At 37.6% G+C, this 27,543-nt stretch overlaps 1 protein-coding gene across 1 annotated transcript in view; it reads right to left on the bottom strand.

Moving 5' to 3' along the window:
- Positions 1 to 12,126: 12,126 nt before the first annotated feature.
- The window catches only part of PAPOLA (poly(A) polymerase alpha), a 76,683-nt gene continuing 61,266 nt past the window's right edge, over positions 12,127 to 27,543 (bottom strand). Inside the window, exons 20-22 of the mRNA XM_077123484.1 lie at positions 18,439 to 18,501; positions 16,259 to 16,333; positions 12,127 to 14,279 (exon numbers count right to left, since the gene is read on the bottom strand). Coding sequence (XP_076979599.1) covers positions 14,184 to 14,279; positions 16,259 to 16,333; positions 18,439 to 18,501 — 234 coding nt within the window. The 3' untranslated portion in view covers positions 12,127 to 14,183. The remainder of the gene's footprint in view (positions 14,280 to 16,258; positions 16,334 to 18,438; positions 18,502 to 27,543) is intronic.

Below are 27,543 nucleotides of genomic sequence, written 5' to 3'. Positions count from 1 at the left end.
ATATTTAAGATTCCACAAGAGTTCCATGCACTAGAGTAACTTCCAGAAACCTACAACCTCATATGGGTCCCTGGTCCAGATAAGTCCTGAAACCTAGAGGGCCCAGCCTCTCCAGAACATCAGATAGTTCCATCTCCCTACCCCACATTAGTGACAGACCCTTCCAATATGAAAACTTTAGTATTGCCATAGCCCAAATACCCCTAACGAAAGGGATGGAAAGATCAAAGGTAATGGTGGAGTTATACAGAGAAGATATGATTTAACAAATGAATATGAATGCTAAATATCATAGAGAAGGTGATACCTCAGCTGCTACTTAAAGGATGAGTGAAAGTTAGTCAAGCACAAATAGGATGGAGAGGGAGGAGTTGGGATTAGAGATTCCAAGCATATGGAAAGGCTTGCAAAGGCTGATGGGAGAGGGTGTGATTCATCTCATTCATTGGACATACCCAGCATTCATGCTGTGCATGTGGGGCTCAGGACAAGTCTGCCACACAAAGCTAGTGTCCTACTTCCATTTCACTCACATGCTCCCTCCCTGGGTGGGCGCTGCTCTGGAACAATGCAGGGAAGAGACCCCCTACTCCCTCTTGTACATGAGAAGCCAGAGGCAGCACACAGCCCACATGGGAGGGAAACAGGCAGCCTGTGCAACAAGTGGGTAGACAGCAACCCTGGACAGGACCATGGAGATCTGGTCACACACCCAGGTTTCCAAGCTCCCAGGTTCCCAGAGCATTCCTAGATTCTCAGTCAGAAGAACGGGCTGAGGCCCCAAGTGCTGCTACTGAGCGGCTTGGGGTTGGGAACCAAGTTTCTGGGCCAGATTGTTTATGGGAGGGGTAGACCCATCCCTGCTTCTGTTCCCTGAGGAGTGCAGGGGCCATGGGGCACAGGAGCCTCACCTTGGGGATATACTTCCAGTCTTCCCAAAGGATCCCAATGATTTGTCTTCATTCCTCTTCTTTCTGCCTGACCCCTGCTTCAGCCTCCCCCTCAGCCCGCCCCAACTCACAACTCCTCTCCTACCTGAGATGTTTATTGTTCACTGTTGTATCCTCTTGAAGCCTTTGGTGAAGGCTGTAATTAAAACCAGAAGACAAGCAGCGTCAGAGGAACGGGCGCTTCCCCAAACACCTGTTGGACAGTTTTCTCCTGTGCCTTGCACTTGGACTACCAGCTGCCAAATACCTTGGGACAAAGGGTGCCCTTTGTTCAAACCGTATCATCCCCCATTGATGGAGAGTACACAAGCCCTTCACTTGATATCCCAGATTTGGGGGTACTGAGAGGAATACTGACCTTGGGTCTCTATTGGAAGGGAGGGTGGTGGGAATTGGGGATCCGTGAGCAGGGTGCCAAGAAGAGTGAGTGAGGAGCAAAGCCTGGGCAGGAATTTGGCTGTGTGTGTGTGTGGCGGGGGAGATGGTCACATTTATCAATGAAAATATGAAGGGCTTGTTCTGGTCTTAATTAAATAAACTCATAAATCTTCAGCTTGGCACAGCTGAGTCCACACGATGATAGATGTCAAGAGAGGAAAAGGTTTTCCAAGGGAGGATTTTGCAGTGAGGTACAGGCCCCTACTTTAATAGGTCATGTAGTGGCCAACACACAGCAGCGTTGGAATGGAAAAGGCACACTTCCTCTCAGCCTCCCCTGGCTTAAGTGACACATTGCGCCCTCTTATCTATCTTGCAAGCCAAACACACTTGGGTTTCAGGGAACTGGGATCCACAGCAGCTCGGAATGCCGCTATTAGCACAGTCCTGAGGGGCACTGCCAAGTGGCTGAGGAAAGGAAGGAGTGGGGAGCTGAGCTGCAAGGAGTAGACCACCAAATTCAACCGCATGTGTTGTGGCTCTGCTCTTAGGCACATGCCCCAGCTCAACTGATTTCGTCAGGACTATGGGATATGTGATGTCTACTCTGATGGAGCTGTTGGAAGAATTGGATGAGATGGAGTCCATAAAGCATTTAAGGCAAGTCTCAAAAGACTGGTGCTATTCTGAACTGCAGGGAAGTGTGCTTTGCCTCCAAACAGCCAGATTTTAGGAGGATAAGGCAGGGAAAAACCGGAGAGTATGAAATTGTTGTTAAGTAGTATGGTGAGCAAGGAGCAAGACGAAGAAGGGTCCGAAGCCGGCTCCGGAATGAATTGAGGAGTAAGTGTAAGGGCATTACAGTAAGATGCTTTCAAATACTACCATAGGGGCTAGATCATTTGGAAAGGACTATTTCTATTGGCTGCTTGCTGATCCCAAACAGGATGCAAGTGTGCATTAAGTGGTTCGGAGATGGGATGGGGAAGAGGCTCAAGATAAAATGACCCTTGGCCTGTTAATTGTACTTTTCCTCCCCACTTTGCTTTTAAAGATTCCTAAGAGCTTGGACAATGTCTTGGTGATGTTGATATTTGATGACCCTCAAGACTCCTCAGGATGGCGCTCCATCTTTCTGCTTCATCTACCACTACATCCCACCCACCGTGCACTAGCCCGTTGCTTTGCTTTCCAACCCTGCCTACTTTCCCATCGTCTTCGCATGAGTCGCTCACTGTGCCTAGAACGTTTTCCCTTGCTCTGCCTCATCATCACCAAATTACAGTTCAAATGGCACCTGCTTTCCCACATCTTCCTCCAGGATCTCAGGAAGCTGGATGCTCCCTCAGCACTTCTGGTACTCAGACAGTTGGAAGTTTTCACATTCCAGAAACTCTGGTATTTTTCTGTTCCTCTGGTCACCAAGCTCCTTCCTGTTTCAGGAAAATGCTCCTCCCTGTCATCCTGCACCTGGCAAATGTCTCATTCTATAAGTCAAAGCTTGTCCACCCCTGCCCCCCTGCCTTCATCTCAATCAAGAGCCCCTATCCCTCTGGAAACATTGGGTTATTTTCCTTCTGAGCCTTCTGGTGATTTGTGATTCATTTGTTTGTTTGCCATCCTTATCCTACGCAAAAAAGCTCCCAGGAGGTCACGGGTGACTGCAATTTTGCTCACCTCAATATAGCCAGGGCTTGTACATGACTGGAAGGAATGAACCAAGTATCTTGAAATGAAAAGGGTCTGGCCTTTGGAACTGACGGGTTTCACTTATCACTTCTCCAGAGTGCCCCCAAAGTGCCTGGTACACATTGCAGACACTCCATGAATCTCAGCTCCCTTCTCCTGCTTGTCTTTTCCTCTCCCTGTGGCAGTACTTGGCACACGGCAGGGGATCAACCACCATTTATAGAATGACTGAATTTTCACAGGAGGAAGCAGAACTTGATCATTAGAATTATATTACAATACCGCAAAAATAAAGTGGGTGTGGTCTGGCTAAATTAAGACTTCCTGAGAGAGCGAAACTTTGATAGGGTTGTGCATTTTGACATTAAACCAATAATGAGTGACTCTCCAGTCCTTTCCTTAACAATTTCAAGAAGTCTTTTTCTTCTGTACTACCCATCCTAGGCCTAGGCACCACCACCACCTTTCTCCAAGTGCCTTAGGTCACACTCCAGAGTAGTCCATCAGCTTCTGGGGGCACACAGACGAGTATTTTTGGGTTCTTCACTACCTGTTCAACGGCTATGACAATTTCTAGGGAAAATGCTACTGTTAAAGCAAAGCATAAAATTACTTACCTAATATAATCTCAACTATGTTAAAAATGTGCATGGATAAAGACAAAGTAACAGAGATCTTAAAAATGAATACTGGGTGGGCCACGGTGGCTCAGCAGGCAAGAATGCTTGCCTGCCATGCCAGAGGACCCGGGTTCAATTCCCGGTGCCTGCCCATGTGAAAAAAAAAAAAAAAACGAATACTGAGGTAGGATTTGGAGGGATCTTTATTTTTTTCTTTATACTTTCCTATATTTTTCAAGTATTATAATGAATATACATTACTATTTTAACCAGGAAAAAAAAAATCAACATTAACAAATCCAAAATAGCATCAAATCTGTCTAATACCAATTCACCCGCAACCCACATTTTTATCATCATTTACCATATCATGGCATTTTATATACAACATAATGGAAGAAGACTTCCCTCGAAAAAGTCTTTGTTAATTTATATGTCTATTCTGATTTTTACTGTCTAAAAATATTTGTTTTTTTGCTAATTCCTCTAAAGGTACTCTGCCTTAGTTTTGCGTTTTAAATAAAAACTTGTAAAATGTATACCTTCAGATAGGATACAGTAGGAGCAGCACCATCTGAGTAACCTCTAAGATATCTTTGTTGATATTTCTGTTTGCTGTACTTTTGCTCAGGTGAGAAATTTTTAGTTCTAGGGACTCATCTGTCTGAACTGTCTTAAAGAGAAAAATATTTGTAAGAGGATATAAAACTTTTCAAGGGAAAACCATCTAATGTGGAAAATGGCACATTTTTTAAAAGTCCAAATTTTAGGCTAATGAGTATGAAGCAAATCAATTACTAAACACGCTGGGTGTAGTCAGGTCTGTTCACCTCAAGCCAGCCAGCGCCTGAACCTTCTCAGGACTAATGACCATGTTCATGTCCTCTAGTCCCTTTGAAACTTGTCTCCCCACAGCCACTCATCATCTGCCTTTGCAAATCCCTCCACTCACTCCCCACAGCGGGGTAAGAGCATCCAAATAGCAGAAAGGCATTTTAGGTGCTCTGAAACAGGAAGAACATGCATAAAGACAGCAAATTACTGTGGCCTTGCCAATGATGGTACACAAAGAAGCTAAGGGCAGCATGACAAGTGTGGGAAAACACAAGGTCATATTTCAAAATTAAGTTTTACACCAAGACAGAGCCAGTTTCAATTGCCAACTTACTGTGTAACACTGGGCCAAGGTACTTTGCCAAACTAAACCAATTCCCTCATCTATAAATGGTGAAACCATTTACAGTGTGAATACCAACCCCATAGGTTGCTAGTACTGCATGCTTATTGCCTAATAGACACACTCCAAAATAAATGGCAGCTGTCAGGAATTTCTTCCAGGTCTATTTAAGAAACCTCAGCTTCCTCTGCAGCTCCAGAGCATTCAGCACATTTACCAACTCCTCAGAAGTTGTGCATGGCCTTTGGCATCAAAACAGAGAAAGTTTTCTTTCTTATGAAGAGGCCAGTCTGTCCCCACCCAACATTAATTTAAAAATTAAAAAGAGGGCTTTGCTCGACTCCAGGCTTTTTTTCCCCTACTCTGGTTTAGTCCAAATTTCACAGCAGGAAGGCAGCTTGGTGAATTACAGGATGGGCTGCTGGACCTTCTTTGTAGTTTGCCCTTGTGCCTGCCTCTTGACATGTTCAAACCGGGTTTAACTTAGCACTTAAAAAAAAGAATCTCTCTAAAACATGTTGTATTTATTTGCTACTCCACAAAAAATTCCAATAAGATAAAAAGCAGGTTACATTTTACTGACAGAGAAACTGAAGGGAAGGTGTTGAACAATTTGCCCAGTCATCAGGCTCTAGAGAACAGGATAGGGTTAGTCCTTCTTGAAGGCCAGGGCTGCTCTTCTTACCACTGGACCAGTGTCTTAGCACTAATCAAACATTAATATACACTTGCGGTTGCTTTAGTAGCATATCCAAAATGGAAAACAAAGGCTCAAGACATCCAAACTGGAGTACGATTCAACTGCAAAGGCCAAGGTTCAGTAATATTTGACTTACAAATCTAAAGAAATTACTAAATAGTATTCAAGTTCCAGAGCGTTTGAATTCAGCCACGTTGTAAAATGACTGCATGTCTCTCTACAATCTTAGATTGGTGTTAACTCTTCCTCTTCCCTCCCTGTTCTCTCCATATTTTGCCTCCTTTCTTGCTCAGCATACTGCATGGAAAGAGCTTTCTCACACTTTTACATTACCTCGTTTTTTTCTTCCACTACTTCCTGACAGCTGCCATTTATTTTGGAGTGTGTCTATTAGGCAATAAGCATGCAGTACTAGCAACCTATGGGGTTGGTATTCACACTGTAAATGGTTTCACCATTTATAGATGAGGAAACTGGTTTAGTTTGGCAAAGTACCTTGGCCCAGTGTTACACAGTTAAGTTGGCAATTGAAACTGGCTCTGGCAATTGAAACTTTCAGTGGGACAGATTTAGGCTACTCACTCTGATAGAAAATTTCAAGAAACTAGCTGGTGACAGAATTTGGCTTGAATGAAACTGTGCCAGCCAAATCAGGTTGACCTGGCTTTAAAACTTTAAACTGCAATGGATCTCAGGACTTCAAGTTCCTTCAAAGGAGGTAAGATTTCTTAAATCCTATCTTGAACAAGGTCCAAATTGCCACAGATCATTTTGGAGAATCCAACTGAGGAAGAACTAAAATTGAGTCAAAACTTTAAGTTCAAAGAGCACTTCCAACTGCTTTCCCATTGGCCCCACGGTCTGCTAATGTCTCTAACACCAAGGTGGGATCCTCCCTCTGGTCTTCCCATAGTAACTAATATGATAGGTTTCAGACAGAATACCAACCAGTAAGAGTCCCTTACATGCTTTAACTTCATTCACGGGAACTTCACTGCTTTATGTATAATAGCCCTGAGTGGTAACGAACCAAAAATTACAAAAATTTCCAAATAATAATTGAGTTAATAAAGTTTTGTTATTTGTATGTGTAATCACTACTTACAAAAATGTAACAAAAATAATTAATTTCCATTTGAATCTAAGTTCCATGAGATTAGCAACTAGAAGAGTTCAGGTACTGAGAGAACTTGAAAACCTTTGTTAAATAAGTCAAAGGAATTACTTCCTCTAGGTTTCTGACCTCACTTCTTTATTTTTTAAGGATAATTCAATTGGGATAAAGGGTGAATAAATATCCCAGTCATATCATCTTAAAAAAAATAATCTATTCTTAGCATGTCAAATGCTAAGCCATTCAAATCCCTTTGTAAATGAAGACTTGCAAATTTTCCTATAGCCTGTTTTGGTTTCTTCTACCCCACCAGTGTGCTGGAAACTATTTTGTGAGGATCACAGCTTATAGTTCTGTGATCAAAAGCCACTCTATCAAAAGCCAACTCAGGGAGGCCTGGCTGAGGAAACCCCCTCCTTTGGGAAGTCCAGAAGACTAAGAAATGAGCAAAGAACAGCCTCAGAGAAAATGCTCTCAAAATTCCACAGTTCGGGACACAAGGAAGGCTGACAGCAGAGCCTTGGAAAGACAAACTTCCTCCCACAAAACTGAGTCAAGATTACAATGTAGAATAGCAGAAGAGACTTTAAAGTCAGAAAGTGAGAGAAATTACAAAATCTAAGGACAAATTACTTAAGCTAGTTTCTTCATCCACTGGATATCCTGGTGTACAACCACATTCTTCTTCAATTCCTAGTAAAACAGAAGATCCCTTAACAACAGCTTATGCCACAACAATTACAAGCTTATGACTTAAGTGAGTTTACCATGAACCCCAAAAGTGTGTACTGATCTGGCTTCATAGTCTTAATACACCTTAGCCATAAAAGATGCGATGCTACTTGGAAATCAGATTTGAAGGTTCTCATGTTGGTCACTATTTGCTTCTAAATTATCAGTAAGACTATCGAGAATCAAGGAACCACTTTGAACACAATTTAAAATTTCAACTGCTACCCAACAATGGAATTTGTGAAATATGAGCTCCTTCATCATTGATGCAATTGACTAAAGTTTCATCAGGTTCCTTTAGACTTAGAGATTTTATTAACATGTTTTTAAATTAAAAGAAAAAGACCTTCTTATCAAAAAAGGAAGTTATTCAACAGTTTTGGCAGATCACAAATGACCACACTTACAAAATTAATTTTTACAAAAATTCTCACTGTCCATATCATTTAATAAGGCAAAGGCCACAATGATACAGCAGTTTCCTTAAAAGAGAAGCTGACCAATTAAATAACTCTCATATTCAAGAAAACAATAAACATGAAGCCTAGTTAGATACAAGCTAGCATTAGTTTAAAACTTAGACAAAATCTACACTTTTAAAGGTATTATTAAAGAGCCAAAATTTCTAATGGATTATCAAGGAGACCACACAAAACAGATGGACAAACAGCTAAAAATGCCAGTAGCCTAGGCTTACTGACAGTGATGAAAAACACATCCCGTTTCAATCCTTATGACAATATTTAATATTCCATAATCATTCAGCCAAAGCTTATTCTTGAGGCTGTCAGACTTGACTCCCTTTTCAGTAACTGCTATTAGAAACTTATGTTTTCTGTATGTGGCAATATTTTAAAAATAAAACTTAATTTCACTAAGTCGAATTAGGATGAATTTTGAGTGCTTTTAAGAATTTGCAAAAATAATTATTTTATAGCTGGGACGTGTGCATGTCAGACTGCAAATATATTTGCTCTGAGAATGTCATGAACTTGAGGATAAAAATGGCAGTGTAGAGTAAACCTAAATTAGAGAGAAGCAATAGCCTCACAGTGCAGTAAAGCTCCTTCTAACTGTTTTGGCACAGGGTCCAGGCACGGTTGGTTCTCTGCTGGGGCGGCTTTCTTGGCTGTGAAGGCAGATCATGCCCTCTGTCACTCATGGGGAGCAGTTCTGCCCAACTGTCTCTTTTCGACAACTTTATCATCAATCTCTTTATTAACAGTTCCACTGCAGTCAGAAAACGCAAACAAGGACCAATTCTCATGCCAGATTTCTGGAAATCACATAGCACCAGGCACCACACAGTGTGAAAGTTTGTAAGGAAGGTGTTGTGCCAAGAGAGAGACAGCATCCACAAGGAACAAGCTCAAAGTTGGGACATTTTATACTATTATATTTAAATACATATATACCTACTTTCTCATACTTAATATCTTAAAAGAACCCAAATACCCACATATGTATGTGCATAGGAACTGAGGGGCCACGGCACTGGTACAGCAATCATTTTGATCCCCAAGAATAACTTTATTTTGCATTCTTGAAGAGAAGTCTTATTAGAGCAAAATCTATTTTATATCGGACCACCAAGAGTTTTAACCATGTTAGGACTATATGACATTGTTAGAAAACACATGACTGAGATAAATGTCTGCAATGAGTTGTAACAACTCTTTTAAATGGAAATTTTTTAATTAAACAAAATACGTATTTCAGCATGAAAATCTGCATAAAAACACCTTACAAATTAACAAAAGGCTTGCAAAGTATTTTTAAGACTTAGATATAAAAATGAATTATCAGGTCATACACATATAACTAAAATTATGAACCCCCCCCCCCAATCCCCCCAAAAAACCCCAGGTTAAGTGAAAAAAAAAAAAAAAACAGTATACTATCTGGATAGTGCCAAATGTTGAGTGAGACTCATGGCTCTTAACCTAAGTGATATTCTATTTAACTTTCATTATGTTACAATCAGCCCAAGACTAAAACATACCATAGTCAGGATTTACCGTCAATAATTTTCCTTAGTCTGCTTGGTATTTCAATCTATTGATATAATTGAAAAACTCATTGTTGGACAAAAAGAGCATTACCCAGTGACGGTAAGAAAAACAACTTCATGTAAAATAATGTTTTTAAGACTGTAATACTATATAACTGAACTTACACTGCTCCAATATTAGGCATGCTGCTGTGGTTTACTAGCTACCCTGTTGCAGGCTTAGGGTGCCTCTGCTCCAGTGGATAATGAACTTTAAGCAAGCATTCTGACTTTCAAATCCTCACTGTTGATTCTACAACGTAAAACAACCAACACACCTTAAGCTTTCCCTGATCAATTCTGGGACCCTAGTGAGAGGGGAGTGTGGAAGATTTGTGAAACATCAGGGAGCATTCTCACCGTGTAATATTAAGCAAAAGAACATACACAAAAATTTTAAAACTGGGTGACACAGAGAAAATTATCTTTGAGGGCATGAGTGTATATCTTAAAAGTAACAAAGCAGAAAATATAATGCTTTTAAGATAAAAAACTGTTCTGTTCTTTATTTGAATACCCATTTATCTGATTTCCCATCCTACCAATGGATTTTTAAAATACCCACACCAGAAGAAAAGTGACTATATTAACCTATTTATATTATACTAATGCCTTAACATATCAAAAGTTAACATTTTAAATAGATAGCATAAACTCTAAACAATACTCTACTCTTGGTAGATAAAGATTTTTAGCTAGCCAAAAAATATGAAGATTTGAAAGGATAATTGGAGGAAAAAAGCATCACAAGCTTTCATATAAACATGGAGGTTTCTGAAATGTGCACCTAAGCAGTCTTAATTCTACCTTTCAAGAAAAAGCCTATTGGGAGAAAATGAGAAAAAGAAAAATGTATTTAAAATTTCATCTCTTTCAAAAAAAAAACATGTGGTTTGATCAGCTGAAATGTTATTACCAGAACACTGAAACAAAAGCATGTCTGAAGAAAATAAGTTGAAGACCTTCCAAGTATCTGAAATTACTTCTAGAATGAGCACAATCATTGTGAAATATATGATTCAGAAATACCAATGCTGTCTTTCTTATCTGGTACCAATAAAGCTATATAAAATGTCAAAATAATTTTTGAATTGATAATTGTAAGAGAAAAGATGAGCAAACTGATTCTACAAATATGAGAGTTATTACATAGAATTACATATGACTAAAGGCTATGTTTATTACAGAATACACTTAATAATTCATTTACCAGATTCAGAACTGAGTTAAAACAGCACCCATTTGTGATTTTATCTTGGAGAAAAGCAAAAAGAAGAATAAAGTAGTGGAAAATTACCATCACACACACACATACACACACACACCACAAACCCAGAGCAACACGTACAATTCAGTCTAAAAGGTAACTAATTTTCCTTGTACTGTTTTTAATAGAATTAAAAGCAGGCAATAATATCTAAGAACTGTCCAGTGACCTTATAGGTAAATAGTTTATCTTTCTGTTTAAATGCACGTAGACGCACTAACAGTTAATATTTCCAGGGCTTGGTCTACAAGTTTGTGTATTAAGGATTTATTCTTTCATATCTCAATTACTACTTGGAGCTGCTGATCATTTATTGCCACCTTGAGTGCAGCCAGAATTAAAGCTACATAGAGCTTTAAAACATTTTTCTGTGTGGAGAAAAAAACCAGAGGTGTTAATTAGAAAAATACAAACTTTAATCCAGAATATACCTAGAGCCACAAAACATACAACTTTCAAATATCTTACTATTTCAGCAAGATGCATGAAATGCCAAAAAGGTATCTGGCTGATGAAACTCAGTCCCATGAGTATCTCTCAAGATTGAGAAGGTATGGGAAGTTCAGTTCTGTAGGGGTTTACAATGAAGTCAAGAGTAATTTTTATAATACTTTTCCTTTTACTTAATATACTTCAAAGGCTAAATATTACTTTAATATAGTTATTCCACATTGTAGTCATATATTTTAATATATGACTTAAAATATTAATATATTCGATATATTGTAAAGGTTTTGCAATTCGGAATTTCAGGAATTAAATATGCACAACCGTATGCTTCTTAGACTAACAATGTTTACATAAAGACCATCCCTCCACTCAAAATACTTAAGGAAACCAGTTGTAAGTATGCCATCACAGATAAGCCTAGCAATTCATTCCTAACCCATGAATTAGGTATGCAATGTTGAGCATTTGGGGGTTTATAAGAAGAAAAAGCCGTATCTGATTAGGTTTTAATAAAATAGGAAACAAGATCCTGGCTGGTTCTGGTGTAGAATCCTAAAATTCATTGAAAAACAACACTGCCACCTGCTGACATTAGAGAAAAAGTGCCAACTGCTTTGAAAGCGAAGCACATCAGAGGTACAGTATCTTACATGCATGGAAAATGCATAAAGTATGGTATCTACATTAACAGAATAAACTCTTTAGAAGATGGAACATCTTGAAAGCGAACTGATATAAACCATATTCACGTTCTCTTCCCTAAAGATCAATTAAATGAAAAACAAATACCTGATTATTATGTGGTTTAAATTAATATTAGGCTGCTGCTAATAGAATAATTTAAACAGAAACAAATCTTTTCTAAATGTAACCAAAGTAAATTCTTTTACAATTCTTTGCTTGGAGCCATACAATAAACTTAAAAATAGAAGTAATTAAATCAGTGGGGGGAAAAAACCTAAAGAGATTAAAAGTCAGTCAAAAGAAATCAGTCAACTGTGGGATTGTGTTTTTTTTTTTATTATGTTTTCAATGGAGAAATACATCATCTGTTTACAAAATAGCTCTTGAAAAATACAAGGAGTACAGATACTATAAAACAAAGCAAACTCCAGTCATGAGACACTACATACATCATGCGAAAGCAACAGTCTGATCTCCAGGTTATGAAAACTAGAATTATAAAATCACTACACAGAAAAGGTCCAAGTTTCCAGCTTGGCAAAACTTGGGTGCAGTTACATGAAACGTTTAATAAACTGAATTTTTTCCCCAATGTGTAAACAAAATGACAAGACTAAATCTGTGCCTGGCAATTTCAATCTAACTCTGAAGCTACACAAAACACACAGACACCTTGTACAGTTCACCTGTTAATATGACCATCTTTTTCTCAGGTGCTCATAGGGAGGGCAAGGTGACTGTGCAGAGCAAAGATGTGGGAAGTAGAAATATTGTATACTACACATCATAAAGTAATGGTGAAAAGCTTCAATTAATGCATAGCCTAAGGGGGAAAAGACTACACTCCAACTTTGGAAATTAATTTAGAAGGATGGGGAAGAGTTTAAGTAACTGCGTTTAACATGAAAAATGCACATGTGATAAAATGGAGTACAACGGAGGATTCACAAAACATGCTCATCAGAAAAATCTGTAAGGTTTGCTTTGTCCAGATTAAGAAAGACTAAGTTTATCAACACCTGGCATCCTCCCTACTTCTTAGAGATGGATGTTCTGCTGCTTAATTATGAGGAAGTTTTCTTTCTTTAACAAAGGAATTCCTAATCTTTTGACAGAATTAAAAAAAAAAAAGCTGACTAGATGTCAAGTGCTTGCTAGAAATGATTTTTAAAATGTTTCTATATGTAAAATTTACTGACAAATTTTGCTAAACCATTTAAAACTAAAAGTTAGTTTAAAACTCTTGGAAAAAATGCCTTTTTGCCCACATTTAAAATGAAAATCAACTTTACTATAGACAGGAGTTCTGTGGAGTGTACAAAATTCCTCGTGTTCAGAGAGATCAAATGGCCAACCAAGACAGGTATCTGTTTCACAGGCATTTCTATTAGTCACCCTAAAGTTTAAGCCATGGAACCAAAATTTAGTGTTCTGTGTCATGTGGCCACAGGGTCACTGGTTTCACATCATGGCTTAAGAAAATACTGGCATTTTTTCTTTTTAAATGAAATAAGTCCTTCTACTTTGTGCATACAACCACAAAAAAAAAAAAAAAAAAAAAGAGGGAGCAAAAAGTATTTGTTTAAAGAAAACAGATTAAAGGCAAAAGAACACAGAGCTCTGACAACCGCAAAGAAAATATTTGATGTTTGATCGCTGATTTGTATGCACTAAAAAATAATTCTATAAATTAAACCAATATATCATTTCTTAATCATGACCCCACCAAAACCAAGTATTTCCTAATTATTTTTTTCAATGTCAAATATATATCCCAGGATTGAAATTTTATTTTTAAGGATTACAACTACTTCACAGGGACTGAACTAGATGTACTCTTATCCCTTCTCTGAAGTCTAACAGTATACCACTGCACGATGGTATCCAATTAGAAGACTAATGGTAAAGAAAATTCCTCAGGAAAAAAAAAAAGAAAATCCATCAAGCTGGAAATCTAAAATGTTTTACTTTCTAATAAAAAATACATAAAAGTGCATCATCAGAATAAGGAATTCTTATGCCAGTTTGTATTGCAAAATTTCCAAACAATGCATCAAACATAAACCCAATCCAGATGTTAATTATGGATACAAATATAGCTTGAGGTTTTTTTTTTTCTTTTTCTTAAAGGCAGTAATCTTTTGAAATAGTTAATGCAACTGTTGCTAACACATTAATAATAGTACTCCTGGCTTCACATACTAACCTGGACTTCCGATCAAGTGCTGATTAGCCCAGTAAGGGAGGTCACCAAAAAAACCTAAATCCATTTTCAGTCATGTCTAGTCTTGTACCCTCCATTCTTCTTTTTTAGCATTTGAAGACAACAGGTTGAGTTGGCAGATACTGTTTATGGACCCCTGAGGTTGTTTTTACCGATTCAATCTCAGTTTTATTGAATTCTTGATAACAGGAATAGGATTTGCAGGGAGAGCAGGGATATCAGAAAGGTCTGTACTGGATGTTTTCTGAGAACAAAAGCAAAGAACACAACATTGTTCAAAGCACTATAATTTAACAATGAAATTTACTTTCTTCTGCTTACTTCCTAAAAATTGGATGGGATCTTACCATCAGAAAAATATGCTAAAATGCTGTCACGCTGGCAAGGTACTAAACATACTTATTACCATCAAATTATTTATTCTATATTTATAGAAATTATCAAGTAATTAAGTAGGAATATTTTGGCAAAACACATAAAACTCTTAGGTGATTCCAAATATGGCTCTTAAAATATACTCCTCTAAAAATCACCTTTCACGTAATTATTAAGCCAACATTAAACTATGTTTACTTGATAACTAACAGCTTTATTATTAGCTGGTATTGGAGCACCCCCCTGTGGGAGAATACTTAAAGTTCACCTTATACACAGCAATAGGAGTTGCCAGCAAATTTATTTCCTGAAATTGTAAGTTATAAAATTAAATCTATACAATTTAATTATTCTATATCCTGGAAGAAAACTTATTATATTAAAGTCAGATTAAATGACTCTATTACTTTCTCTTAGATTAAAAATATAGAAATGAATTTTTTAAATATTTAATTATGGAAAATTTCAAACATACACAAAAATAGACAGCACTGTGTAATGAATCCCCATGTATTCATTACCCATCTTCATCAAACGTCAAGTCAAAGCCAATCGACAATCCTACCATCTTCAATACTAAAATTATTCTAAAGCAAAGCCCAGCAATACTATCTTTTTATCTGCAAATACAGTAGGACTCTTTGTTAGACATAGCTACAATATTATTATGTCTCCAAAAATAATTATTTTCTTAATATCACTAAATATATAAATAAACATATATTGTAAGTCAACTTATTAATGTGTCTCATAACTGAGTGATTTTATTTTTCCTCAGTGACTCTAGGAATTCTTTCATTAAAAAGAAATTCCTACTCACTCATGAAATTATCTAAAAGGTAAAGGTACTAATCACTGTAGGGATGAACTCAGTAAAACAATTAGTTTCCCTACAGAGCTGTTCAGCAACCAAAAGACATGCAATTACAATCACAGGACAGTTTAAGTCTAATAAATAAGTTTTTCCATGTATCAAGTCCAATATATTCTAATGCTATTTTATTAGTAGGAGGTTATCGAAATAAAATACATTCTAGAAACTAAACATAATAATCAGTATCTTTAGCAGCCCATGAAGCTTAAGAGTCAGCAAATGACATTATTAAATTATCACATTAAAATAGCTCTATGAACCACCAAGCAATGACAAGTCCTCAGAGCATCAGTACAGCAACATCACTATGCAGTGGTTGTTACCTCAGCCTATTTTGAAGCGGTTAATCTGTGTGCAAATGTCTACTTAAAGAAAATATTTACTTTATGTCAGAATTTGACCTGGATTTTGGAGTTTATTCGATTTGAAAGGATTCAAGAAGGAAAACCTTATTTCCCAAGTACAATGAAGGTTCATAGACCAATGACAAATGATTCCAAGTGGCTGCTGCAATGCAAAGGACTAGAAGTACCAGGACCAATAAAAATTTAATTTCAAAGAACTATAAGTTACACTAAATAACTGAAAACGAGCAGTGAAATTTGAAGCAGAAACACATTTCAAAAATAAAAAGATCATGTTAGTAAATCTTAAAACAAAACATGCAGAATGGTTAAGTTCCTTGTTTAAATTTTGCTCTTGGGCACATAAAGACCTCTGAACAATGAGTATATGACTAATGAGGATATAAATGCTTTACAGTATCAAATAATAAAGGGTAAGTTGGCATCTTAACAGACACAAAGGTGCCTTGTCTTTAAACTACAATAAATATATCTACAGGTTAGCAAGTCAATAATTAGTTTCACAGAGATAATTTTAATAATCTTCTACATGTGCTCATCTTAATTCATTATACCACAATAATCTTAAAAACGCTGATAAAACTCTCCTTGCTTTTTTATTCTTAGTACCTGAGAGGCCAACAGAGAAGCTGCTGTCTGAATAGTTTCCGATTGAGCTGTACTTGCCTCTGTATCAAGTTGCTCCTGTGAGACAAAGAGGACAGGGGAGGGGGGAAAATAGAGACTTAAAAAAAGAATAAACAACATAACTGGGTTTGGTGGCTAATAAAGACGACAAACTGGAAGACAGGAGGGATCAAGAGAAAAATGCAACTACATTACAAAGTTATCTATTAAGCCTTGTTATATATTTCACTATTTCAGACATTCAAAAATTTTTATTTTGCCTTAATATTCTATCTCATGACTTTCCAACTGATTCCAACTTGGACATTTTAAGTAAACAATACCTAAGACATACACAGGCACATTATGAAATGCTGCCCAAACAATAATTATGAAAATATGAAACCAAGGAAGAGTGCTAGGCAAAAAAGCCCCACTTGATCTTATTAAATGAAATAATTCAAAATTACAGAAATTGCCCCATGCCTTTAATTAAAAGTACAAAGTGTCTCCAAACATTTCTCCCTACTTAGGTCTCTCTTTCTTTTGTAAATAATTAATAGGCTGATTCTATAATTAAATGTGATCAGAAAATACAAAAAAAGAGAGAGAAAAAATACAGGGTGAACCATGTTTATATATACTAACCACATTGTACACTACTCTAAACTTTTTAAAAGGAGTGTGCAAAGGAAAATAATACATACACAAATGAAAATATTCAAAACCTTCAACTTATATTGTACAACCCATACAATAAGAAAATAAACAATGAAATACCAAATTTTTCCCTAGGAGAGTAAAAAGGGTCAATGATAATGTCCCCTACAGTGAGGATGTAAGGAGTAGGAATGGATGAGATGCAGACTTTCTGGAGGACAACTTGGCAATATGAATAAAAAGTTCTAAAACCAAGCATACTATTTGCCTGGGTAATTTATCTTTCATTAATTTATCCCAAGGAAAAAACATAAATGGGTAACAGCAACTTAGCTACAGTCAATAACACAATTTTATTACTACTTTTTAAATGGAAATAAATGCTAACAATAGGGAATTGGCTGAATTAAATATGGTAACAACCTTAAGATGGCATTCTATGTGGTCAGTAATAATTTTGTAGATAATAATGAAACGAACTTTTTTCCTTAGCTTACAAAGTGATTAAAGATTACAAAGTAAAAGGCACCAGAACGTATGCACACGTAGGGCACACAAAATCTAGAAAGGTAGACACCAATATAATATTTAAGATGTATCTATCATGGGAATCTGGGAGAAGAGAGATGATTTTCAATTTTTCTACAATAAAAAAAGGAAGAAAAAATTAAAGCCTCTACTGTATTTTAATTTCTAAAAATTAAAAGTCTTTTACAGTTTGGCCAAACTCAATCTCTTTCACATCTTCTGCCTCATTCGAGCCCTGTGCACCCTAACTTCTAGCTAAACCCCGATTCCCCAAACAAACCATACAATTTCTCCAAAAGTGATATGCACGTCTCATCTTGAATTGTCCCAAATCCTGTATCTCCTTCAAAGACCACCTTAAATGCCACCTCTCTCCCATGAAGCATTTCTATTACTGTAGTCAGATACCATCTTATCCACTTTGTCCGTCGCCTCCCAAACCTCAATTACTTTTACTATCTTTGATAATGTGAACAGTTACATCTATGTCATCTTTTCTCTACTTAACTGTAAGCTCTTTTAAAGGTATGGAACAGGGCGGGCCGCGGTGGCTCAGCGGGCAAAGTGCTTGCCTGCCATGCCGGAGGACCTCGGTTCGATTCCCGGCCCCAGCCCATGTAAAAAACAAACAAACAAACAAAATACAATAAAACAAGAAGATGTTTCCTTTCCTTCCTTCTATCCTTCCTTCCTTCTCTCTGTCTTTCCTTCCCTTTCTCCCTCTCTCTTTAAAAAAAAAAAAAAAAAAAAAAAAAAAAAAAGGTATGGAACATATGCCATTCATCATTACAGTGTCCACCAGATTATACAGAATGTAGTAGGACCCCAAACATTTGAGGAATTCAATCTGAGAACTAAACATTAAAAAGGAACAAGCACTTTGCTAAAAACAATACCAAAAACATCTAAAAGTTATAGAGCAAAATACAGTACAATATTCTAGAAACATTTCTATCACATCTTCTGTATGTATTCCAAAGGCTTAATTAATATACCTTCATTTCTGTTTTATCATGTCCACTCAAAGCAAGACAGTTAGCATCTTCACTTGTTTCATCCTGTTTTTAAAAAAAAAAGCTTTATTCTCTAAAAGGAAAAATTTAGATTATTTGCCAATCAACGTTTTAATTAATAAAACTTTTAAAACTATGAAATAATTATTTTGTAAGGTTAAGTCTGGTCTTAAAATACATTGGTGGTTCCCTTAAAATTTTTTTCACATTAAAAAATTTATTAGGTTTCAACATCTACTAAAATGAAAAAGGACATGGGGGGCAAAACTAGATCATCAGCACCTAAAGAACATCTCCAATACCACTAAACTCAAAATCTTTGTAAGTTTAAAAAATCTTCCTGGTCAAATGTTTAGGAACTCTACATACAATAACCCTAATTCTTTACGACTTACTATCACTTTAACTTTTCCAAATGTAGTTAACGACAGAAACCTCATTCTGATTAAGACCTATAAAAACATCCTGAAGAACATAAATGTGAGTAATGTCCTCTTCCTGGTCTTAATTTTTTGGATGATTCTAATTCTATGCAAAACAAATCACTCATTTTTGGCAAGGAGAAAAAGAAGAAGCCAAAAGTAGTTGAACTTTTACCATTCCTGGAGTGACTTGCACCTACTTAAGAAAAACAATTTTGTGCAGTATTTTCTCTTCTTTATTTACTAAGCAGTAATAAAATCTTAAATGTGGTTTAAAAAAAGATAGTTAAACCATGGGGAATAGATTAGAAACATAGATTTGAAGAGATTTAGTAATACCAACTAATTCTAATAAGGGCCTTATTTTTATCTTACACACGAGGAAAATCTGAATATTGAGTAGATGTATGATAATATGGAATTAATGATAATATTGGTTGTGATAAATATACTGTAGTAATGTTTTTAACAGTTCTTATATTTTTGATATACATTGATATTACTGGTAGTTGAAACAATGTGATTTGCTTGGAAAGAAGACTAGTCATGAGTTGTTAAATGTTGCAACTGGATGATACAAACATGACAGTTATACAATTCTATGTTTGCACATGTTTAAAAGTTTCCATACGTGTGTATATGGTGTGTGAGTATATATATATAATGATAGGTATGACAAATATATGTATATATTCAGGAGCCACAGCAAATCCTTTTATTTCGGATTAGCATTTATATACCTTTGAAAACCTTTACCATACAATGAACATTAAGTGGAATAAAAATCAGAGAAATTTTAACTAGATTGAATTCTACTGCAAACTATGGACTGCAGCAACAGTAATATTTTAATATCCTTTCATCAATAGTAATAAATGTACCACACTAATGTTAGAGGTCAATAATAGGAGGAATAAGGGTTATCTATGGGATGCTTTGGGGTTTTTTGGGTTAGTTTTTTGAGTAATGAAATTGTTGTAAAATTGACTGTGGTGACGAATGCAAAACTATGTGATGACACTGTGTGCCACTGATTATAAACTTTGGATGGGACTGTATGGCATGCGAATACATCTCAATAAACCACACACACACATAAAAAATCCCAAGTACTCCTATCTAAATACATATTAATGGATTATTCATTGATTGGGATCATTGTCTCCCTCTCATTTGCTAAATTTTCTAATATCAAGACCTAGTTAACAGAGAATATCTTAGAAGACCCCTCTTAGGAGGGTTTCAATATGCTATTTACACAATAGCTCATATCTTAAAGGTTGGCACCATGAGATTTAGGCCTGGGCTTTAATTCTGGCTGTAACTTTTACTTTGTAACTGCAAAAAAACACTGAACTTCAAGTTCAACTTTATTGAAATGCAATCAGTTTATGTGATAACCTAAGACCTCATAAGACCTCTTTTAGATTTTAAAATTCTATGTTTTGGAGATGCCATAAGCAAAATCCAGACTGGGGTGGGGGAAGGGTTCCAAGGGGGGAAAGGTTAAAGGAGGAAGGAGACTTAAGAAAAATCAAACAACTGCAATGTATGGTTCTTATTTAGCTCCAAATTCTAACACACTGTTTAAAAGGAAAAATGAACAAGAAAGGGATATTTGCACACATAAGCTATACTGGGCTAATTTTGCTTAAGCTTTCTTTTCTTAAAATCCTTATCTTTTAGCTATATGACTTTAAATACACTAATGAAACATTATGTTAGGATTCTTCTAAATAATCTAAGGGGAGGGGGGAAACAGAAAAGGCAGAAAGCTATAGGGATTGAAGAAGAGTTCACTATAGTCTTGGGGAATTGTGGCTGAATAATCTGGCAACATAAGAAGACCCTCCGTGGTGCTGCTGCCCCACAGAATCAATGAACTAGCAAAAAATGAATGGATGTCAAATCAATATAAGACAAATTTAAAACCAGTTAAAACCTCATGGCACCATTGATGACCCTCCCCCCAACCTCTCCCTGGCAAGCAGTAGAACCAGCCAATATGCCCGCTGCAGGTCCCTGGACACATCCTAGAGGGCACAGAGTATCCCTTTGTGCACACTAGGGTAACTGCTTGTCAGTGCAGCCTGCTGTCAGGTGGCAGACTGAAGGTTTGAACCTGGAAATTCTTCTCCAGCTTGTCCTCCTCAAAACTGCCCCATAGAGAGAAACAGCTTTTGAACAGCCAAGGCAGTATAAGACAGAAGTAAAAAAAAGTCTGAGGAAAAGAATTATCCTTTTAAAACCATACAATAGAGAAATAGGGCAGGAAGACAGTCTTTCACATAGGAAGTTGAGGGGGCTGTTGAAAACGGGGGATTCCTAAGGTCACTGGCAAGCACAAGCCCAGGATAAGAACAGATAAAGAGGATCCTGCACCTCACATATACCTTGCACTGACCTTCTTGATGGAAGTGCAGAATTCTGAAGAACACTAGACAAGGCAAAGCCAAACCACAAAGACTATGAAAGTTGTTTTTTGTGTTGGTTTGAATGTTTTAATACTTAACTCCTCGTACTCAAATGAATTTCTAGCAAATCATTAGTTGGATACAAACTTAAGGAACAGAATAAAATACCAGAGGCAACATTTTAAAATTTTAAAATATTAAAATGTAATCTGAACAAGACAGAGAGACTGGAAATGAAAGACCATGCAAAGGAACAAGGTAAAAAAACTCCAGAAACCAAAATGTAGGGAAACATCTTCAAGACCTAGCAACAGGAGGTAGCTTCCTAAACTTTACACCCAAAGCACAAACAACAAAAGAAAAAATAGATAAATGGGAACTCCTCAAAATCAATGCTTTTGCACCTCAGAGGATTTTGTCAAAAAGGTGCAGAGGCAGCCAACTCAATGGGAGAAAATATTTGGAAATCACACATTCGATAAAGGTTTGATAACCTGTACATAAAAAGAAATCATACAGGGCTGGCCACAGTGGCTCAGCAGGCAGAGTCCTCACCTGCCATGCTGGAGCCCCAGGTTCAATTCCCGGTGCCTGCCCATACAAAAAAAAAGAAAGAAATCATACAACTCAACCAAGAACAACAACAAAAAGTGGACTAAACATATGAACAGACACTTTTCTGAAGAGCAAATATCGACGGCTAAAAAGCACATGAAGAGATGCTCATTCTCATTAGCTACGAGGGAAAGGCAAATCAAGACTACCATGAAATACCTCCTCACACCTATAAGAATTGCTATTAAATAGAAAACTATAAACGTTGGAGAAGATGTGGAGAAACTGGGACACTTATGCACTGGTGGTGGGATAAAGAATACAGCTACTATGGAAGATAGTTTGGTGGTTCCTTAGGAAACCAAATATCAAGTTGCCCTATGATCTGGCAATACCATGATTTAGTATATACCCAGAAGAGCTGAAAGCTGTCACACAAATAGATATTTGCACATCGATGTTCACAGCAGCACTATTCAAAATTGCAAAAAGATGGTAACAATCCAAGTGCCCATCAACAGACAAGTGGATTAACAAAATGTGGTTTATACACACGATGGAATACTATGCAGCAAGCAGTAAGACGAAATGATGTCTTGAACCACATGACAAGATGGATGAGCCTTGAGGACAATGCTGAGTGAAATAAGTCAGACATAAAAGGATAGATATGTAAGATCCCACTTTTATGACCATGGTAAAGGTAAAATCAGAGGTTTACAATACAGAATATAGGGGACCTAGAGATACACAGAAGTTTGATATGTTAGGTAATGAGGCTGAACTTAATTGCAAGCAAATAGAAGTGAAGGTAGTTCACTAGCGTGTCTATAAATAATACTACCATATTGAAGGTGAACATGATTGAAAGGGGTTATATAGATTTTTGTATCCCATTGATTAACACCACAAAATATAAATAAGTTCTTGCATGAACTATGCAAAGGTATGAATCTTGTACAAAGAGTGTGTAATTTGGGGGTTATGGAGGAAAAATGTTATTGCATGCTATGAGCTATGTTTAACAAGAAAACATCAACAGTACGACAGTAATCACAGGGGTACACAAGGGGGGAGAGATAAAAGGGGGAGGTTTGGATTTTCTATTTGGTGGGGGTGTGTTTATTGTATTTTTCTTGGGAACAATGAAATTATCTAAAATTAATGGACTGTTGACTTTGGACATTATACATGAGGCCCAGCAGATGGAGGTGGCTGAAAGATACACTGACTGAGAAGTAGGTTGTCGAACGAATGAGAGTACATACATATGATCGAACATTGTGCTGCTACAAGAAGGAATGAAGTTGTGAGGCATGCAACGATGTGAAAAAACATGTGGGACATTTGGTGAGGCAAAGTAAGACAAAGAAAAGAGCAAATATTGTATGAGCTCATTTAGAAAATATTTATTATAAGAAAACTGGGGCATAGACTGTAAGCTCTTATAGCAGTCATATTTAGTTTGGAGTGGTAATTGTTATTTCTGGATTCTGAGGGCCTGTTTTATATAGTACAACCTGGTATTTAGAGATAAGAATGAAGGTCAGGATTAAGTTAATTCAGAATACAGGGCAAGGGTAAGGAAGACATGGCCCATATTTTAGAACTTCACCTATTCTTTAAGACCAAAGGAAGAAAAGTTCATTTTGTCCAGAACCTAAATTTTCAGTAGCACATAATCTAATTCAACCTGTCTTGATAGATCATTTAAACAATCCAAGCACAGGGAGCCCAAATAATGAGAACCTTTCAATCCTGTATAGTTTAACGGAATGCCCGGATACATCCCAGAGAATATTAAGCAGCTAATCAAAAAAGTATTGGCAAAGTCCCTTGTGGGATAGGACAAACAATATGGAATTATTAAACTTTACCACCAGGGAAACCCGGATACTGTGTCAAATATTAGAGACACCCAAATCAACAGTCCAAGCCCTTGATCTTGAGGCTTAGTCTTGTGAAGCTTATGTATGTAGGAGAGAAGCTTAGCCTACCTATAGGTGTGCTTAAGGGTCACTTCTGGAGGACCACTTTTGTTGCTCAGATGCGTTCTCTCTCTAAGCCAACCTGCAGGTGAACTTGCTGCCCTGTTCTCCTACATGGGACATGATTCCCCAGGGTGTCAATCTCTCTGGCACAGTGGGACCTGATTCCCAGAGATGAGCTGGGATTTGGAATCATGGGATTAAGAAACTTTTCTTGACCAAAAGGGGGAAAGAGAAAATACAGCTTCAGTGACTTAAAGATTTCAGAGTTGGGAGGTTGTCCTGGAGGTTATTCTTATGCATTATACAGATATCCCTTTTTAGTTTATTGTGTATTGGAGCGGCTAGATGAAGTACCTGAAGCTGCTGAACTCTATTCTAGTAGACTTGATTCTTGAAGATTACATAGCTATAAACAATGTGACTGTGATTGTGCAAACGGTGTGTATGATGCTCCCTTTATCTAGGATATGGACAGATGAGTAAAAAAAAAAAAATGAGGAGAGGGAGGGCCACAGTGGCTCAGCAGGTAAGAGTGCCTGCCTGCCATGTCCGAGGACCCGGGTTCGATTCCCGGTTCCTACCCATGTTAAAAAATAAATAAATAAATAAAATAAGTAAATAACAAGGGGGGATAAGGTGTATAAATAATTGGGTAGATTACAATACTAGTGGTCAATGAGAAGGAGGGGTAAGGGGCATGGGTTGTATGGGTTTTTTCTTTTGTCTTTTTATTTCTTTTTCCGGAGTGATCCAAATGTTCTAAAAATGTTCATGACAATGAATACACATTCATTGTGTGATTATATTGTGAGTCATTGATTGTGTACTTTGGACAGACTGTATAGTGCATGAAGATTATCTCAATATAAATATTAAAAAGAAAAGCCCATCAAGTTTATATGGAAGAGGGAGGGGTCCTAAAGAAACAAAACCATCTTGAAAAAAAAGAACCATGCTCAAGCAATTAAAACTTTCCAATTCTGCGGGGCCAAGATGGAGGGTTAGTAAGGTACGTGCGTCTTAGTTCCTCCTCCAAAGCAACTACTAGGTGAATTGAAACAGTGCAGAACAGCTCCCGGGGCCACGGCAGGGAATGGACACACAGCGTACCCCAGTCTGGACTGGCTAGTCTGACTGCGAGACTCGGCTGCAGTGAGATTCCCGAGCGGCACACGATTTCCCGAGTAGCGGCAGCTGTGGCGGCCGGAGCTCCTCCCTCCCTCCTTCCCGGGCAGGCTGAGAGTCTCGGAGAGGCAAGTTTCCCAAGCCAAGGCGGCCAGCGCCCCTCTTTTGCGGGTGGCTTCCTGGTCCGGCTACGAGTCTCGGATCAGAGGGTTATCCAAGCCACGGTGGCCTCCCCCACGGGCGGCTTCCTGGTCCGGTGGGGAATTCCCCAGGCCGTGGCGGCCGGTGACTGACGCCCCTCCCCCGCGGGCAAATCCTGGTCCGGTGGCGAATTCCCCGGGCCCGCTGCGGCCGGCGACCAGCCACAGGGTCCCCTCAAGCTGCGGCGGCTGATGCCCCCACCACGCGTGGCCCCCCGAACCAACGGAGAGAATTAGATCGCAAATTCCCAGGCCACGGAGATCGGTGACCGGGGGGATCTCTTCCAAACACTTGAGACAAACGTGTGCCATGAGCGCCACCTACTGGGCAGGATAAGAAAAACAGAACCCAGAGATTTCACAGAAATATCTTACAACCTTGTTGGGTCCGACACCCAGGGAAATCTGACTAAATGCCCAGACGCCAGCAGCAGAAGATAATGGTCCACACTCAGAAGATTGAGAACATGGCCCAGTCAAAGGAAAAAATCAATAGTTCAAATCAGATACAAGAGTTGAGACAACTAATGTTGAATATACGAACAGAAATGGAAAACCTCTTCAAAAATGAAATCGATAAATTGAGGGAGGACATGAAGAGGACATGGGCTGAACATAAAGAAGAAATAGAAAAACTGAAAAAACAAATCACAGAACTTATGGAAGTGAAGGATAAAGTAGAAAAGATGGAAAAAACAATGGATACCTACAATGACAGATTTAAAGAGACAGAAGATAGAATTAGTGATTTGGAGGATGGAACATCTGAATTTCAAAAAGAAACAGAAACTATCGGGAAAAGAATGGAAAAATTTGAACAGGGTATCAGGGAACTCAAGGACAATATGAACCGCACAAATATACGTGTTGTGGGTGTCCCAGAAGGAGAAGAGAAGGGAAAAGGAGGAGAAAAACTAATGGAAGAAATTGTCACGGAAAATTTCCCAACTCTTATGAAAGACCTAAAATTACAGATCCAAGAAGTGCAGCGCACCCCAAAGAGATTAGACCCAAATAGACGTTCTCCAAGACACTTACTAGTTAGAATGTCAGAAGTCAAAAAAAAAGAGAGGATCTTGAAAGCAGAAAGAGAAAAACAATCCATCACATACTAGGGAAACCCAATAAGACTATGTGTAGATTTCTCAGCAGAAACCATGGAAGCTAGAAGACAGTGGGATGATATATTTAAATTACTAAAAGAGAAAAACTGCCAACCAAGACTCCTATATCCAGCAAAATTGTCCTTCAAAAATGAGGGAGAAATTAAAACATTCTCAGACAAAAAGTCACTGAGAGAATTTGTGACCAAGAGACCAGCTCTGCAAGAAATACTAAAGGGAGCACTAGAGTCAGATACGAAAAGACAGAAGAGAGAGGTATGGAGAAGAGTGTAAAAGAAGGAAAGTCAGATATGATATATATAATACAAAAGGCAAAATGGTGGAGGAAAATATTATCCAAACAGTAATAACTCTAAATGTTAATGGACTGAATTCCCCAATCAAAAGACACAGACTGGCAGAATGGATTAAAAAACAGGATCCTTCTATATGCTGTCTACAGGAAACACATCTTAGACCCAAAGATAAACATAGGTTGAAAGTGAAAGGTTGGGAAAAGATATTTCATGCAAATAACAACCAGAAAAGAGCAGGGGTGGCTATACTAATATCCAACCAATTAGACTTCAAATGTAAAGCAGTTAAAAGAGACAAAGAAGGACACTATATACTAATAAAAGGAACAATTAAACAAGAAGACATAACAATCATAAATATTTACACACCGAACCAGAATGCCCAAAATACATGAGGAATACACTGCAAACACTGAAAAGGGAAATAGACTCATATACCATAATAGTTGGAGACTTCAATTCACCACTCTCATCAATGGACAGAACATCTAGACAGAGGATCAATAAAGAAATAGAGAATCTGAATATTACTATAAATGAGCTAGACTTAACAGACATTTATAGGACATTATATCCCACAACAGCAGGATACACCTTTTTCTCAAGTGCTCATGGATCGTTCTCAAAGATAGATCATATGCTGGGTCACAAAGCAAGTCTTAACAAATTTAAAAAGATTGAAATCATACACAACACTTTCTCGGATCATAAAGGAATGAAGTTGGAAATCAATAATAGGCGGAGTGCCAGAAAATTCACAAATACGTGGAGGCTCAACAACACACTCCTAAACAATGAGTGGGACAAAGAAGAAATTGCTAGTGAAATTAGCAAATACCTCGAGGAGAATGAAAATGAAAACACAACATATCAAAACTTATGGGACGCAGCAAAGGCAGTGCTAAGAGGGAAATTTATTGCCCTAAATGCCTATATCAGAAAAGAGGAAAAGGCAAAAAT

Source organism: Tamandua tetradactyla, chromosome 12 (genome assembly GCF_023851605.1).
Source record: "Tamandua tetradactyla isolate mTamTet1 chromosome 12, mTamTet1.pri, whole genome shotgun sequence".
NCBI lineage: Eukaryota > Metazoa > Chordata > Mammalia > Pilosa > Myrmecophagidae > Tamandua > Tamandua tetradactyla.
The sequence above is the reverse complement of the archived record's forward strand: the minus strand, read 5'-3'. Positions and strand labels throughout refer to the sequence as shown.